The sequence below is a fragment of the Neomonachus schauinslandi genome, chromosome 8 (assembly GCF_002201575.2).
Source record: "Neomonachus schauinslandi chromosome 8, ASM220157v2, whole genome shotgun sequence".
Lineage (NCBI taxonomy): Eukaryota > Metazoa > Chordata > Mammalia > Carnivora > Phocidae > Neomonachus > Neomonachus schauinslandi.
Genome location: NC_058410.1, coordinates 81111222 through 81129681, shown reverse-complemented (window position 1 = coordinate 81129681; position 18460 = coordinate 81111222). Strand labels below are relative to the sequence as shown.

General features: G+C 33.2%; 1 protein-coding gene and 1 non-coding gene across 2 annotated transcripts in view; both read left to right on the top strand.

Annotated features, from left to right (window-relative positions):
* Positions 1–18460, top strand: part of SENP6 (SUMO specific peptidase 6) — a 115490-nt gene that overhangs the window by 39918 nt on the left and 57112 nt on the right. The window contains exons 6-7 of the mRNA XM_021693054.2: positions 2403–2423; positions 13005–13075. Coding sequence (XP_021548729.1) covers positions 2403–2423; positions 13005–13075 — 92 coding nt within the window. The remainder of the gene's footprint in view (positions 1–2402; positions 2424–13004; positions 13076–18460) is intronic.
* Positions 8816–8917, top strand: LOC123325606. Its single transcript, XR_006540541.1, has one exon. It is a non-coding gene; the product is annotated as a U6 spliceosomal RNA (small nuclear RNA).

Sequence of the window (18460 nt, the reverse complement as noted above, 5' to 3'; positions counted from 1 at the left end):
CTACCAAACTTTTGGTTTTATTTTATTTTTTCTTTTTTTTAAGGCTTTGGTTTTAATTAGTGTAGTTTTGGCACAGTTGCCAGGGTTCAGATGAGGTGAGCACTGTAGTTTTTACTGGCTTCTACAACTCAACTCTTAATTTGAAATTAAAGGAAATGCCACAAGTTGGTAATTCACACACTCGTCTTGGAGAGAGTGGTATAACTTCTCTTTTAAAAATAAATCACACCTGCATTTTGAATAATTTGTAGTTCTTTATTAAGATATGGGAATAAGTACATCACACTTTTTTAATCTGAAGGGAATAAGTGAAGATTATTAAAGTATCTGATTAGATTAGCTACTATTTGGGAGAACATTAAGATTTCAATCTATTTTCTTACTGCTACTACAAATGTTAATATAAGTCATATTTAAAAGATAGGTTGTTTACGTACTAATAGTGATGGAGGAGGCTAGTCTTAGTATGGAAAAATGAAATGTAGAAATTAAAAAATCTATATAACTCTATATCATCTCCACCCCTAACTTCAATGAGACTTGCTAAAAGAGCACATTTACTGGTTTATGTTTATTTACATTTTCACCTTTTTTTGTTTTTGTTTTTTATTAAGGATAGGTGAAAAGACTTGTAAGGACCGTAGGGGAAAATGAATGTCTACAAAAGCATATATAATCCATAAATGGGAAAATGGGCTCCTGGAATAAGCAAGATTTAATTATTAATGAAAAGCACCACTTTGAAAGAATTTTTGAAGTCTTAAATCAGGTCATGGATACCAGAATCAATCAATCTCTCTTTTTTCCTTCCTTTTTAAAAAAATTTTAAGAACACTAGTACAGCACTAGTACAAGAATGAAATAGTCCAACAAGAATGTAAGTTGACATTTTTACAAAGTCCTAATTACTAATAATGGCTTCCCTCTCCATTTTTTTAAAAGCTTTTTTTTTTTTTTTTAATATGTATGCTCCTCTAGGTCAGGGCTTGATAATATACACATTGAAGAATCTTATAGAAGCACAGTGACTTATAAATTAGATATCCTGTCATAATAAATGCAGTTTCTAAAAGGATAAGAGAAATGAGCATGGGCGTATGTATTTTTTTTTGTTTTGTGTTTTTTGTTTTCTTCCTAACACCCTTGGTTTATTGGAAAGAACCAAACCTGTTTCTTCTACTGCTACTCTGTCTTCTACCTCTTTCCTTTACTCTATACAGGTGAGTTTAAAAACACAAAAACAAGAGACTACTAAACTCTTCTCACTTCTTGGGGACAACAGTGTAGAGCTAGAAATGGCTGTATGAGGTATTAATGCCTAACTTTTGGTTTTCATTTTACTTTTCCTGGAAGCAGAGCTCTAGTAGAAATAAATATATAAGATAAGTTGGACTGTATTTAAACTTTCATGTTTATATTTTGTTTTATTTAATAGGGTGGTAATATTCCCTCATTTTTTTGTCATTTATCCAACATAAATTTATTTTATAGATTATCCTGTTTTTTTAATAGTAGAGGTAAAATTTCAAATATGTTATTCATGTAAGCTTATAATTCTTTACTGTTGGAAAATTTTTAAAGTAAGAGTTTCTTTTCAGTGTTGCTTATGTAAAACCACATAACCTCTTTTTTTTTTTTTTTTTTAATTTGCTAGGATTGATACTTTACTTGTTTGTTCCACGCTATAGGAATATGAGAGTTAATATGGGGACTCGGAATTTGTACACTATGTTTTTTTTTTTTTACAATTAGTTCTGACTATTTTGTTCATTTTATAATAAGAATTCTTGGATATGAATCTTACTCTAAATTGAAGATTTTTGTAATTTTACTCTTGAGTAATTGATACTGATAACTTTTTAGATTTTCCATGAGCTGTGGAGAAGGATGGACCTGTTACACATTGGATTTCTTATTGGAGGCCATGATTTTAAATCCCAGGCCTTTCCTTGTGTCCAAAACCATATGCTGCTGTATTTAATCTATGGCGTAAATGCAAAAGTTTCAACCTTAATTATCACACCTGGTAACAGAATTGGAACCACTAAAAATTTTATGACTTTCAGGAAATTCTTCTTTGAAGACTATTTACATAACTACTCTAAAATAACATATCCTCAAATGGTTGATGATTAAATAAAGCTCTTTCAAGAATCTTTCATCTCTTTGTACATCCTTTTTTCTTAAATATGTTTAGATATAAATTGTTTCTGTATTAAAAATTGAAAAACAGTTTACATATCTGACAAGGTTCAAAACTTAGTATATAATATATATATTGTGTTTAAAACGAATTAATCACCTTAGAGTTTTGCCTTATTGACCACAGTTACTAAAACTACAATGATATACCAAAAATGAGGTCTTGCCTCTTACATTTTTTTTCTTTTTCATGTTTTAAGCAGTCTGGACCAAAAGGAAAGGTAAGCTTAATATTGATGAAATTAGAGCATGGATATAACAGTAAGAGATCAAGATTATTTTTATGCTTTGAAAAATATCCATTGAATTAGAGTTCATCATAAAGCTTATTAATTATTTTAATGAAAGGAAACATTAATGGCAGAACATGATATTTGACTTATGGGGACTATTTTACCATAATTCTCAAAATGGTTATATATTTATGCTGACGTGACTGCTTTCCTTTTAAAAGTAGAATATTTTAATGCCTTAGTAGTAAAGTTGTTTTCAGCTAATAGCATTAAAATCTTTCTTGTTATATTTTACTGATAATACTTTTGTTTTTATACTTTAGTAGATAGAGTTGAAGGGGAAAATGGAATTAGAATACTTTAAGCTTGGAGTTAAAATTCTAAAAATCAATGTATTCCTATTCTGACCCAAAATGGAATTTATGATCACTGTTTGTTCCCTTTGTAATAACATTGGTAGACACGTCCTTTAGCAGAAGTGTTGAATGATGTAAATAATTTTTTAAGAATGCACATTTCTTTGAGTAGTGAAATGATTGTAATTGTTTTAAAGCACATGTTTGTAAGAATAGCTACTCAGTGTATTATATAGAATTTTTTGTGCATATACATCTTTTTTCTTTTATGAGAATCTCAAAAGCCTTTTATGAACCTCCCCACAAAAAACAGGTTAACAGCCCTTGTATTACACCAATACTTACATGTAATTGGTGAAGGTCAAAAGAAGGGACATATTATAATTTTGTTTAATTATATAATTTTAACTCTATAATTTTTTTAAAGGTGTAGAAAAATCAAAGAGGACAACTTGTAATATTTTATAAAATGCTGTATATTCCATCTTCCTTAAGGTTCCTTAAGGTTTGGAAATATAAAGATGATCCTGTCAGCAAATTTTTTAGGCATATTTTATAATTCTGAAAATGGGTTGTGCAGGTACTTTACTATCTCCTGGGAAAGAAAAAGTATTTTCCCATTGTGTCTGTTTTTCTCTTTGAGTAAAGCATTATTTTCTGTCAGATATAGATGAGTCATTTTATCTTTAAAATTTTTAACTCATAAGTGATTACATGTTTTTTTGAAAACCGTTAATAAGATTTTTAAAATAAAATTGCTGGGGCGCCTGGGTGGCTCATTCGTTAAGCATCTGTCTGCCTTCGGCTCAGGGTCCTGGGTTCGAACTCCGCATCGGGCTCCCTGCTCTGCGGGAAGCCTGCCTCTCCCTCTCCTTGTGTTCCCTCTCTCGCTCTCTCTCTCTCTCTCTCTCTCTGTCAAATAAATAAAATCTTTAAAAAATAAAATTGCTGAAGAATGTACATTAAATAACTCTTCATGCAGTCATGCACAAAACAGCTTCTTGTTTTATTAAATACTTTCCCTGTATACTATACCAGATAAAATGTAAGTACTTTTAATATTCTCAGATTAATGTTAAAGGTCTTAGATTATTCAGTTTTTCACAATAGCCTTGGAGGGTTTATACTGACTTTCTGCACTGTTGGCTTATGCATATTTCTCTAGTGGAAATTTGTTCATTGATAAATTCAGCAAATATTTCATGACTTTATGTGCCAGGCACTACTCTAGGAGCAGACAGAAATCCCTACCCTCTTGGAGCTTACATTCTTATTGGAATAATACTGGAATAGAAGTCAGAAGATGTGGAATTGAGTAATCAGCAGTACCAGTAGGCACATAATTTACTGTAAATGGGAATGATAATATTTTCCCAGTTGTAAAGGAGATTTGTGAGGAACAAGTGAGATAATTATTTAAAACTGAACTTACATACTGTAAAATTTGAAATTTCTGTAATAGTAATAGATCTTGAAATTCTTTCAGCCTTTTGTACTAAGATTACTGCCAGGGACTAGATATGAAGCAGCAACTGTTTATAAAATACCTTGTAATGAATATACCTGAGTGCGTTATTCAGCAGTATAGTTATCTTTAGGTTGAATTTAGCCCATTAATCCTTTGGATCCTTATATAAAATTATTTTGTGTTTATCTTTGTTGGAGATGGATAAGGTGAGAAGAACTTTTGCATCAGTACATTTTACTTGTGAATTCTTTTCATATGAGCCTTTTTGTCCCCTTCTTGTGAACATAAGTTACATCTTTTTTCTCATCTTAATGGAGAAGTAAAAGATCCTTTATCTTTATCCCTCAGCACATGAGAGACTATATATTTCTGAACTAAATGAATTACTTACAAGAGAATGTTTATCTAATAAAAACTAGGTAGTTGTGGAAGGTTAATCTTTTCCAGGTTTTTTCCTGTTTGTACACTGGGCACAATGGAGTTTAAAACCAAACTGGAATAAATAATAAATAGCAATATTAAGATCTAGAGCTTGCAAACTTCAAAAAATTGCTGCCATTTTTTGTTGTTGTTGTTGTAGGTGACTTTGACAATTTGAATGACTCAAGTTCTTTTCTGACTCATGAACAGATTGGTTGTGAAACACAGTGTATCTGGTAGAACCAGCAACCTAGAATATTTAACCTGGTATTAAAACTGTTCTTTTTTTCCTCCATAGATAAAGAATCCATTGACCCATTATGAAACTGAAGCACACAGTGATTTTCAAATTTAAAATTTTTTAAAAATTTAGAAAAGTATGTGTCTATTATAGAGAATTTTGAAAACAACAGAGTACAAAGATGAATAGAATGCAATGCAAGAACATAATGAAATACTAGGAATGTTTATATAAAGGATGTGTTTGAAAAGACAAGTATAGAGATTTTATAATTTTCTAAAAGTTCTCAAAATAGAAAATTACAGTATTAGGATCCCAGTGCATTTTTTTCCAATATTTTTTCTGTACTTTTTAATATACCCAACACATGTGGAATCATAAAAATACAGCTGCATATTCTGCATTTTCACTTAACATTGCGTCATAACATTTTACACTGTCATTAAGTTGACTTCTAAGAATGATTTTTAATGAATGCATAATAGGTTGTCTTGCAGATATACATAATTTATTTACCCATTAGCTCATTATTATATGTGATACATTCATGAACAACTTTGTGTATAAATTTCTAAATGAATCTCTTAAAATAAGCTCTGGTAAAGGATTGTTTGGACTAGGTCACAAATGTTTTTAATGCTCTTCGTAAGTACTGCTAAATTGTTTTACAGAGAGGTGGTACCTATTTATAATAGTATTATAAATTGCTGTCTGAAGATAATCTGAAAATAAAATTATATTCAGATGATACTGTCTTTTTTGGAATTATGAGTCATCTAAAACCTTAGAAATAATAAAGTTGAGCAGCAGGATGATAGGCTACAAGACAAATAGTATTAATAATTGTTTCCTTCATTCACCTCTAATCATTTGGAGTGTATAATGAGAGACCAAAATTTTATTCAAAGCAGCAACTTGAATATCCAGCAATAAAGTTAATAATTTATAAACTTTTCTAAATGTATCTAAGTCTTACTCTCAGGCCTATATTATATTTCTGGTTGGTTGTTAACATTGCTCCTTAAAGTAAATTTAATGGAATTTTAGTCAAAATCTCAGTGACTTTGTTGTTATTTTAAGAAATTTGACATTTGCTAGTTTATTTAGCAGAGTACAGCCATACTTGAGAACAGCAATAGACTTTTTTTTTTTTTAAAGAAGAATAGAGGAAGAGAAGAATGACTTGTCTTGCCACATAAAACATAGTGTAAAGGAAACAGTCATTTAATATGGAAACCCTAGAAAAAGACTAGGAAGAAAGAGAGTAAACAGACTAGAGAGTCCCAGTATATCCCATTTCCAACCAAGATGTCCAGTCAATAAATATAAACAAGTTTGTAGTGTCTTTAAATGACTGAATTATGATATTTGTACCTTGACTGAAAAATTAGTATTTTAAGTTTCTGCATGGTAGCCAGTAGTGGTTCAGTTTTTGCCAACAATACCGTCTTTGTACAGCAATGTTTGTACAATTATTTGACCTGAGAAATGCACTTCCGATTGCATACTGCCTTTTAGATACACACATTTATTCTAAGTATTTTTCAAGTGCTTGCTATGTTCTAGGCATAAGGACACAGTGATGAACACAATAGACAAGATCCCTGCACTCCTGTGGTTTACATTTTGATGGGCAAAGACTGATAATGAACAAGTAAAACATGGACTAATAAGTTCTTTTTTAAAAAAAAAAAGATTTTATTTATTTGAGAGTGAGTGAGTGAGTGAGCAAGCATGAGCATGGGAGAGAGGCAGAGGGAGAGGGAGAAGCAGACTCCCTGCTGAGCAGGGAGCCCGATAAGGGACTCGATCCCAGGACTCTGGGATCATGACCTGAGCCAAAGACAGATGCTTAACTGACTGAGCCACCCAGACACTCTGAAATAGTATCTATGTAAAGAAGCATAATTGGGTGATGTTAAAGAGTGACAGTATGGTTTCTTTAGATTGCATTTTCAGAGAAACTTTTTTTTAATTTATTTTTTTTAAAGATTTTATTTATCGGGGCGCCTGGGTGGTTCAGTCGGTTAAGTGCCTGCCTTCAGCTCAGGTCATGATCTCAGGGTCGTGGGATCGAGCCCCACGTTGGGATCCCTGCTTGGGGGTGGTGGGGGGAGTTGGCTTCTCCTTCTCCCTCTGCCTGCCTCTCCCCCTGCTTGTGCATGCTCTCTCTCTCTCTTTCTCTGTCAAATAAGAAAAAAGATTTTATGTATCTATTTGATTGAGAGAGAGTGCATGCAGAGGGAGAAGCAGGCCCCCACGCTGAGCAGGGAGCCTGACGCGGGGCTTGATCCCGGGACCCCGGATCATGACCTGAGCCGAAGGCAGAGGCCTAACTGACTGAGCCACCCAGGCCCTCAGACAAACTTTTTACAACAAAGCTAACATTTAAACAAGGACTAAATGAACAGTCAGCCATGCCATCATCACATAGATGGCTCTTCCAGATAGGAAAGAGATGGTACTAAGATACTAATGCAAGAATGAGTTTAGCATGATCAAGGAATAGAAAGAAGGACCACAGTGGCTGGAGTTTGGGGAGCAAAGGAGAACATGTTACAAGGTGGATTTGGCAAGGTCAGCTAGGTCCTAGATCTTAAAGGCTTTGTAAGATGACCTGAAGAGCTTCATTTTTTATCAGTGCACTCATTAGAAGCTTTCAGGGCATTTTAAGATAGGGAAGTGTTAATACCTGATAAATCTTTGAGAGTTTTTAAAAAAAGTGTTTTGTATATGATTTATAATTTGGTGCAATAAAACCTTAAGTCTGTGGCATTCAATTAAGACTAAGCATGTTCCACTTTCCAAATATCGATGTGCCACAAAGGTAAATCAATAATAGTCTGTGACTAAATATTCAAAACTATCTCAGCAAAATCTAGGAGTTGGGGAGGTAGAAAGTCAGAAATAAAAGGAATCTTAAGGCCTTTTTCTGGGAGGAGAATTGGAAAGGCAAGAAGTAATAGAATTTTAAAGACCTCATCTCATTGGGGATGCAATAGAACATCTTGAAGAAATGGTGGAATCTTGGTAGTGTGTTAACAGAAATATATAATTGGAATAAAGGTTGAGAGAGGAAAGGTAACTATTTGTGAAATTAGGGAAGGAAAACAAATGAATAATAATTGTGCAAACCAGTAAAAATAGGGGAAAAAGGACACTGAAATAATAGCAATATACACAACAGACAGTAAAGTAAGATGAAAGGAAAACATGAAGTCTGTCAGCTGTTAACAGTAATTGTAATGAGGTTGAATATATTTAATAAAAGACAAATTGGTTGGATTAAACCCAGTTATACTATGTTGTTTACAAGAATCAGACATGAAGTAACATTCTGTAAGGTAAAGTTGTTTAGAATCACAAAAGATGCAAACAGAAAGCATGAGTATAACTTTAATAAAAAGATGGAATTATGGATTAGTACTAAATAGGAAAAAGGAGCATGTTTTGTAATGGGCATAGTCTGTAAAAGTATAACAACTAAATACATAAAATTTCCTTAAAATATTTAAAATGCAAGAAGTTCTTGGTTAGAGTACAGCTGTGGAAGATTTTAAATATATCTCTTGGAAAATTAGACTGATTTAGGAGTTTAACATGAGTTTGGAATAATGAATTTTAACATTTGAATATGAATACATTTATTTTATAGAAATACACATTTTTTAGATCAGTTAGAGCAATGGAAAAATTAATAAAATGATCTATCATTAAAATCCAGCAGAAACCAAGACAACAAAAACCCAGCACCCAGATCCTGGTTTCTAATACCGCTCTCTAAGAAAAGCAACATGGAGAAATGACTGATTCTGGGTTTGGGTTAGGGAAAACACAAAATGAATGTGAAGTGTCTTAGTGTTAGAAACCAAGTACTCAAAAAACAAAAGAGTACTTGCTTCAGAAGCAGATACACTAAAATTGTAACATTACAGAGAAGATTTTCATGGCCCTTGTGTAAGGATTACAGGTAGATTATGAAGCATTCTGTATTTCTGTAAATTTTGCATTATATATTTTTTACCAGAATAAAGAAAAAAATGATGTCACATCAAGGGGACACAGGAACCAACTGAAAGCATTCCCAAAGACCAAAACTAAAACAATTGGGATTATAACCTAAAGTATGACTATCCATGTGTCATACTAATAAAAATGATTGAATAAATCATTTATTTACTCAGCTATCCTAGGGTTTTACAAGCTACATAAAATGAAGGAAATGGACAGCTGTTTATTGAATTCTAAATAATTTGTGTAGATAATTCACACTTAAGAAGGAAGTGGAGTTTAACTACCCCACCCCGTTTCTGGGCTGGACTGACTTGTTTATTTACAAATAGAGTGTAGAAAGGGAAAAATATTAACTCCAGAGTGGAGAAACCTGGTAAACACTAGTTAGCCAAATGATCAAGGTTAACATCACCAGTGAAATCATAATGATACTATGTACCTCCTGATATGATGTGATGAGAAGGGCACTTCAACTCTGTAATATCCTAACCCTCAATTTTTTTTAAGATTTTATTTATTTGAGAGAGAGAGAGTGTGAGTGCCCATAAGCAGAGGGGAGAGGAAGAAGCAGACCTCCCCGCTGAGCAGGGAGCCCTTTGCAGGGCTTGATCCCAGGGCCCTGAGATCATTACCCCAAGCCGAAGGCAGAAGCTTAACCTGAGCCACCCATGCGCCCCTCTTCCCCCAAATTTATAACCTTGGTCTAATCATGAGAAAAACATCAGAGTGACTCAGGTTTAGGGGCATTCTACAAAATAACTGCCGATTCTCTTCTAAAATGCCAAGGTCATGAAAGATCATGTAAGACTGGGAGACGGAGGAGGCTAAAGAGACAATACAACTAAATGCAGTGGATCCTGGATTGGATTCTGGAACAAAAAAAGGATATTAGTGGAATAGCTGGTGAAATTCAAATAAAGTTTGGCATTTACTTAATAGTAGTGTACCAATGTTTGTTTCTTTTTTGACAATATATGATACTGATGAAGGTGCTAACATTAGGAGAAACTAGGTGAGGGATATTATTCTGAATTGTCTTTTCAACTCTTCTGCAAATCTAAAATTATTACAAAATTAAGCTTATTTTAAAAAAACTTCCAGGGCTGAGTCTTATCTAACCCTTAATAAGCAGAGCATTTTGAGGTTATTTAAACAATTCTTCACAAAAGGAAAAAAAACTTTCCAATTGTTTTATGCAGCTTATAAAGTGTTGGGTCCATGAGGTGAGGGGTTTTTTGTTTGTTTTTTATGTTGTTTTTTTTTAAACTTCTACACAAAACGAAAACCCTTACAAGCAAAAAAATCCCCACCTGTAGATAAGAGATGACAGGGAAGTTTCTGTGCTTCTGCTTGGTTTGAAGTGAGAAAGAAATACCCACTGAGAAAACCTAGGCTTGAGCTGTTTGGACTGTGAAATTTTTGTATCTGTAGAGTGATGGAACCCTCAAACCAAGAAATCAACATAAAATTTGATTTTTGATCACCTAGCAATTTTTTAAAAAACTAAATTTTAAAGAATACAACATAGTTTATGGCTGGAAAGTTTTCAAAAATTTTATCAAAGTAATAACGACTTTCATCCTGAAATTCTTATATTCTTGTATTAAATTTTAAGATATGCTTTTATTTCTGTAGTTTATTCATACATATCTTATTTATTTTTAAAGATTTTATTTATTTATTTGACGGAGAGAGACGTAGCGAGAGAGGGAACACAGGCAGGGGGAGTGGGAGAGGGAGAAGCAGGCTGAGCAGAGAGCCCGATGTGGGGCTCGATCCCAGCACCCTGGGATCATGACCTGAGCCGAAGGGAGATGCTCAACAACTGAGCCACCCAGGCGTCCCTATTCATACATATTTTAAAAGAAAAATCAGTTTTCCCTGTTTATATAGGGAAACATGTAGCACATATTCAATATGTTGTGGCCATAAGGTCTGGAAATGTTGGCCCGTATACAGAATAGTTTATTAACGTTGCATTATAATACATGATAGTCATGGATATTATATGATATATTCAGTGGTGTTTGTTCCTCATTTAGCAAGGCGTAGTTTAGTGCACTGTGTCAAATGGCAAAGAATACAGTGCATTTAATGCAGCACTTTCACCAATCCATGCACAAGTATGATTGGTTGTCTCAGATGATTCATGTCAGTTATTACTAAATAAACCTGTATTTGTAGCATACCCCAGAATAGGTAATCAAGCAGGTTCAAACTAACAAAATCCAAATTATCTGTATTTTCAGATTTTGTGCCCGTTCTCTGTCAAATAATTATTTTCTGTATTGATAATCGTTAGTATTGAAGAATATATACTATTTGTGTTAGCCAGTGTTTTAAAAATACTTTTTGGAGTTTACTGTACTAGTATCATATTTTGCTTCAGATTCATTGCCTCTGTTGCATTTTAAAGTTGATATCTTTATTTTTCCAAAACGAAGAGTTAGAAAATTAGAGATTAAAAAACCGATTATTTGACTTAAAGATAAGACTCCATTATATGCTTTTTAGTGTGAAAATATATGGAATATAAAAACATGAGTTTTAAGTTTAGTATAATTAGCTGAAAACCTACCTCCTTTATAAGTGCTAGTACTACTACTATCTCTTAGGCAAATTCTCATCTTTACAACTCATATCCTCATGAATCTTCAAAATTCTGTCAGGGTGGAAATTGCCCAGTTGTACAAATAATGCTGCTCAATAATCATGAAAATTCTATTACTCATCAGTATGGATGCAGTTTGCCAGATTTCAGATTCTGGCATTGCTGTTTAATAGTTACGTGAGTATAGGCAAGTCAACCATATTGTACCTCGGTCTCATCTATAAAGTGCTAATAATAATATATACTTTATAAGGTAATTTTGAGAATTAAAGTACTTAAAGATATAAAGTCCTTAGAATAGTACCTGGCACATGATGCTCACTATCTGCTAACTGCTGTTACAAATACACTACTATCGCTACTCTTGCTATTTTCTTCTCGTGTCATTCTCCTATTTTGTTTTTAATTGAGATGCTTTGACTTCTACAACATAGAATATGAAATTCTTTTGGAAAAATTTCTTTAGGATTTTTGTTTACTTAATTATATACTCTGATAGGTATTGATCACTAGTGTGAATTTACAAATAATAGTACAGCCTCTTTTATTTTTAATTCCCTGGCTAAGTAAAATGGGAATATTTTTAGAAGTTTTTATTTAGGGTGGAAAAGTAGCTATTGTAGCTCCCTGGTCTATTGTACTTTTTATAAATCTTTAATACTTTTATCCCATAACTAGCTATAGTTTTTTTTGTTTTACCCCAAAATTAGTGTATATTTGGACTTAACGTTCTATTTTAGGATCTTTATTTACTAAGGATTATGTTCAGAATCCTGAAAATTGTATATGAAGTCTGACAATGTAATTTAATGTATTTTTAAAGTATAATTATATCTCCATGATGTATTCAAAGTACAAGACTAAAATACTTGTTCCATAATTGCTGGTTTTATACATAACATTTTTTGTACTTATTTTGAAATTTTCCTCAAGGCCAGTATCTTAATCACTATTTATTCCCTTTAGTCACTGATTTGTTTTTAAACAACTAAAAAGATTTACAGCAAAATTGGGCAAATTGGGTATTATTAAGCTGATTTTTTAATTCAGAAAATGTGACAATGAAGTATTACATTTTTTTATGTGGTTTTTATAAATTGACTATGAAGGCAGTTCCAAAAGAAAACTAAAGTTTTGTGCACCATGTAACTTTGGTGACTACTTTGAAAGGACAATAATTTAGATTCATTTATTACTAACTATTTATTTGAAAGTCTGCTTGCTAGGGGGCTTTGATAGATTAACAGTCCAAATAAAAGGTAGTCACTTTTCTTAGGGACCTTACAATGTATTAAGCTTTACTATATTTGTATATATAGTTTCATTATTTTATAGTATCACTTTTTTATATGGCAAAGAAGCTATGGTTTGCTTTTAATAAACATATTGTAGGTATTCCCTCAGCCTTTTCTTTTGAAAATATTTTTTCTGTTAAATCTATATAAATTTCCTTTTTTAGGAAAGAATACCCACCTCATGTCCAAAAATTTGAAAATAATTCTGTAAGGTTGAGTCGGCCTCAAGGTGTTGGTAAGTGTACAGTTTTACTTGTTAACACCTGTGAAAGGTTTTGAATAGTTGTATGAAAGGTAAAAGTAGAGATGTGACACTGGTTTTAGAATATTCCCAAGTATAATAGATATATGTAGAAAAGCATTTTTTATAACTGATTTGAAATCTTAACTGTGACCTGAAATTATCAGGGAATAGTTGCACAATTACAGTGTGAAATCTTTTTTTAATTAGTATTTTCATTAAATTCAGGATCCATGCATTAACTGTAGATGGGTTATAGCTTCAAAATTGTGTTTTATTGAACTGTATTATAATCTTGTATGATGTGGTTTTGTTTTAAATGGTTATGATCCTAAAATTTAGGATATATTAGGCAGCCACTGAATTTAAAAGAGACCATACCTGATACAATTGTGTTAATAATAGATATTGGAAAATAGTTGTGGGTGGAAATTTTGATTTTCATTGAAATAATCTTTTAATATACTGATAATTAGTGCAAAAATAAAGGCAAATAGTATTTATGGAAAATGTGTCACCATCAAATTGATTTTTATTATCTAGAATAGTGATTCTTAATCTGTGTGTCTATCTTGTTTGTCCCGGGCCTTTTCTTGCTTAAACCACAGTTCTTATCCAAAATCTAATTAATTTAAACAGCTGGGTTTTCCTGATAGCTAAGAGTTTGTTTTTTAAAGCACCTAAACTCTTTGCTACTCGAGTGGAAATGTTTTATTCGTATGTTGAACATATCCCTATTTTATGATAAGAATATTCCAAACTTTATCCTTTCTTAATAACTTTGCAGTTATGAATGTGAATTATTATACGTGGCACTATATGGATATGCTCATTGTTTATTAATAATAACTACCCACTTCAACATTCATTCTGTTATACCTTAAATCTTTTTTGAACTCTGTACTGGATGCTGAGTCAAATGCCTTATATTCATTATTTGCTTTTATCCTAATTCATTATCTAAGATCCTTTAAGCTAAATTTAACTTTACCTACATTGTGTACAGAGGAAACTGAAGCACAGCGGGATTATACAACTTGCTCACAGACATGGAGCTGGTATTGCAATCTAGGCCTATTTGATACCAAAGCCCATGCTCGTTACCACTGTGCTTTACTATTTTCTTGCTAGACCAGAAAGAAAGTTATTTCTAATCCTCAGAGAAGAACTGCATAATAGGTATTATCATTCTCATTGCACAAAAGTATTTTGGTGAGCTAAGGGATTTGGCCCATTCTGAATGGTTTTAGGTACAAGTCAGCCCCAGGTTTGTTAGAAATAATTTTTAAAATTTGACAGCATTCATTAAGTAGGTAAGAATAATCTTTAATTTTTTTAAATTTTGAAATCATTTTGACTTAGAGAAAAATTGTAAAAATAGTACAGAGTACCCATTTACTCTTTACCTACTGTCCCCTATTGTAACATCTTAGTCACAGTAGTATATTTATCAATAAGAAAATTGGCATTGGTATAACATTCTTAACTAAGCTATTTCACCAGTTTTTCACTAATACTCAATTTCTCCTCTAAAATCCAGTTTGGGATCTCATACTACATTATTTGTCATGTCTCCTAAGTTTCTCTGACAGTTTTGAAGAGTAATGATCAGTTACTTTGTAGAATGCCTCTCAGTTTGAGTTTACACGATAGTGTCTTTTTTTTTTTTTTTTAAAGATTTTTTTTATTTATTTGACAGAGAGATAGAGAGCACAAGTAGGCAGAGAGGCAGGCAGAGGGAGAGGGAGAAGCAGACTCTCCACTGAGCAGGGAGCCCGACGTGGGGCTCGATCCCAGGACCCTGGGATCATGACCGGAGCCGAAAGCAGCCGCTTAACCGACTGAGCCACCCAGGTGCCCCTACACGATAGTGTCTTATGATTAGATTGAGGCTATGCATTTTTGGCAAAACTTCCTGTCTTTAAAACACATCACATCAGAGGTGATGTTGATGTCTGTTTACATTTACCACCATCTCTTGGAGTTAGGTAGTTTCTGCTGGGTTTCTCCACTATAAAAAAAATTTTTTTCCCTAGTTTTTAATAAAGATCTTGAGTGAAGATACTCTGAGACTATATAAACACCCTGTTTTTCCTTAAGGTTTCACCCACTCATTGTAGCATCCATTGGTGGATCTTGCTGGTAACTATTACTACTTGGTGTTTATCTAATGGTAATTTTCTATTTTTTTCATTTCTTTTAAAGATATTTATTAATGGAAATTCTTATGTAGGGAAAAGCTATACCTTCTCTCAATAATATTCGATTATTTATAGTTTTGGACTCAGATAATATACACTTGGTATATTTAACTCATAAACTTTGTAGCTTTTGTGTTGGGTAAGTACATGTATACTTGAGGATAGGATGAATAACAATGTTATAATAATGCATATATTGTTGTGTAAAGATTGCATTTTTTTTCCAATTTTTTTCCAATTTTTTTATTGGTATGTTAATCACCATACATTACATCATTAGTTTATGATGTAGTGTTCCATGATTCGTTGTTTGTGTATAACACCCAGTGCTCCATGCAATACGTGCCCTCTTTAATACCCATCACCAGACTAACCCATCCCCCCCCCCCCCAGAACCCTCAGTTTGTTTTTCGGAGTCCATCGTCTCTCATGGTTCGTCTCCCCCTCCGATTTCTCCCCCTTCATTCTTCCCCTCCTGCTATCTTATTTTAGGATTTCCTTTGGAGATTTTTTTTTTTAAAACATTGGGAGTTCAAACTCCAGAAATAGTAGTTGCTGGCATAGCACCTGGAATAATTTTCTCCTAAAAAGAAATCACTGGGTTTTTTTTGTTCTTAACACCTAAGGTGATTTTCTCAATTACTTATTTTTCCCCTTTGTTTTGCATTTAAGAGATACTTTCAGAATGAATTTTGATAAATTATAGTCATATGTCAGCACTTAGTGCATTGATAAGCAGCTTTCTGGGATAAAATGAAAGCTTGTGAACAATTGAGTATAATTTTTGGTCAGATCACATATTCTGTTGCTTCATTTGTTTGGTGTTCTTTTTGTATTTTTTCTAAACATAAAGAAAACAACTATATAACTATAAATTAAGATCTCATTTTTTTTCTGTACCTGTTCTTTGTATCCTTGTCAAAGAGAATTAATAGACATTGAACATTTAATTATATTCTTAATGTAATTACATTATGATTACAACTTAAGTCACTAATTTACACTACTTAACCCGTGTGCAGAAGAAAAATATGCCCTTATTCTTAACCAATCTGTATATCTTCCATTAACATCTTAATATATAACTTCCCAGGCTTTTTCTATGCATATACGTTCATTTTATTAAAGCATTCATGTTATATATACGTACAGAACAGTCTGTATATATTGCTTTTTGACTTTGTTATGATATTAATCTGGTTTCTATACTCTAATTATAAGATGTTGGAATAACAGAGGAAAACCAGCACTGAAAACACAATCAAAAGAAGTTTAAGAATCAAATGGATGCGTTTACTTATGGTGGACTTCTTTACAAGTTAATATATCCAAGTCTCTGTAATTACTTTTTAATGAATAGTGACCACTATATTTATGTACCATAATTTAGGTTGTTTTCAGTGGTTTGATAGTATATATATTATGATTAATAATCTAGGATACACATCTTATTGGATCTATTATTTCCTTAGATTAAATCCCTAGTAATAAAGTTATAGGGATAAAGGTTATACATTTTAAAGGCTTTTGATACGTTACTGCCAAATGGCCTTCTTTAAAAGGATATGTCAGTATCCCAAAAAGAGTATTTGAGTATGCCTGTTCTCTCTTGCTCCTCAGCAACATTAGTTATTATCATTCATTTAGGCATTGCTAGTTTGATAGGGAAATAGTATTTGTTTTTCCACATTTCCTTCATTATTGGTGAGGCATTACAATGATCATTTGAATTTCTTCTTTTATTCATGTCTGCCTGTTGTAGCCTTTGCCTGTTTATCACTTACTTAGCATGGCCAAAAGTGATTTTTTTTAAGGAGGTTGTAACAAGAACGTAATACATGACTTTAGTTTTATTTTACATTGAAAATCAGTCGTGCTGGCAGCTACATGATGGAGAAAACTAACTTGATTTGGTTTGTCTTTCTCTTTTGAAAGACTGTAAAAATAATTTAAAAGCAAATACATAGGGGCGCCTGGGTGGCTCAGCTGTTAAGCATCTGCCTTTGGCTCAGGTCATGATTCCAGGGTCCTGGGATTGAGCCCCACATTGGGCTCCTTGCTCAGTGGGGGGCCTGCTTGTCCCTCTGCTGCTGTTTCCCCCCCCCCGTGCTTATTCTCTCTCAAATAAATAAATAAATAAAATCTTTTTTTTTTTTAAGATTTTTATTTATTTATTTGACAGAGACAGACACAGCGAGAGAGGTAACACAAGCAGTGGGGAGTGGGAGAGGGAGAAGCAGGCTTCCCGCGGAGCAGGGAGCCTGATGCGGGGCTCGATCCCAGAACCCCAGGATCATGACCTGAGCCAAAGGCAGATGCTTAACAACTGAGCCACCCAGGCGCCCCAATAAATAAAACCTTTTAAAAAATAAAATTAAAAAAATAAAAAGATGTTGAGCTAGAAAATCCAACAAGAAATATCCTAATCTTGGTGTTCCTCGTATGTGGTCTTGGGTGAACATTTTGTTTTCTTCTTATCCCTCTTTAATACTCATTGCATAGAAACTGCTTTTTATGTCTGAGTCTAACAAAGTAATTTAATCTTCGTAGGAATAATAACTAAAACTTGGATGCTCTGGACTAGAGTAGCTTCTCTGTAACTTCAGGTGTTAGTTGCTGGGAGAAGCTTTCAGTTCCTCTCTTTGTCTGGAGGCTAAGTCCTTATGTTTCTAGATCTGCGAGTGAATCAGTATCTCTGTGTGGCAAAGTTAAGGCATTTTTAGAGATGACATAGTAACAGCATTTCTTCCACCCATGTAATTTCATCTTTTTAAAGTGATATAGTTGTATCTTTTGTAATGTGATTCATTAATCCAGTAAACATTTTTCGAGCCCTTAGCTTGTGCAGTTTCTAGACACTGGGAGAACACATGGCTGAAACATGATTTCTGCTCTTTCAGAGCTGACAGTATAATGGGATGAAACCGATCAGTACAAATAATAGTAAAATAAAATGAGGTGCTAATTGAAGTACAGATAAAGGGGCGCCTGGGTGGCTCAGTCGTTAAGCGTCTGCCTTCGGCTCAGGTCATGATCCCAGGGTTCTGGGATCAAGCCCCGCATCGGGCTCCCTGCTCCGCGGGAGGCCTGCTTCTCCGTCTCCCACTCCCCCTGCTTGTGTTCCCTCTCTCACTGTCTCTCTCTGTCAAATAAATAAATAAAATCTTAAAAAACAAAA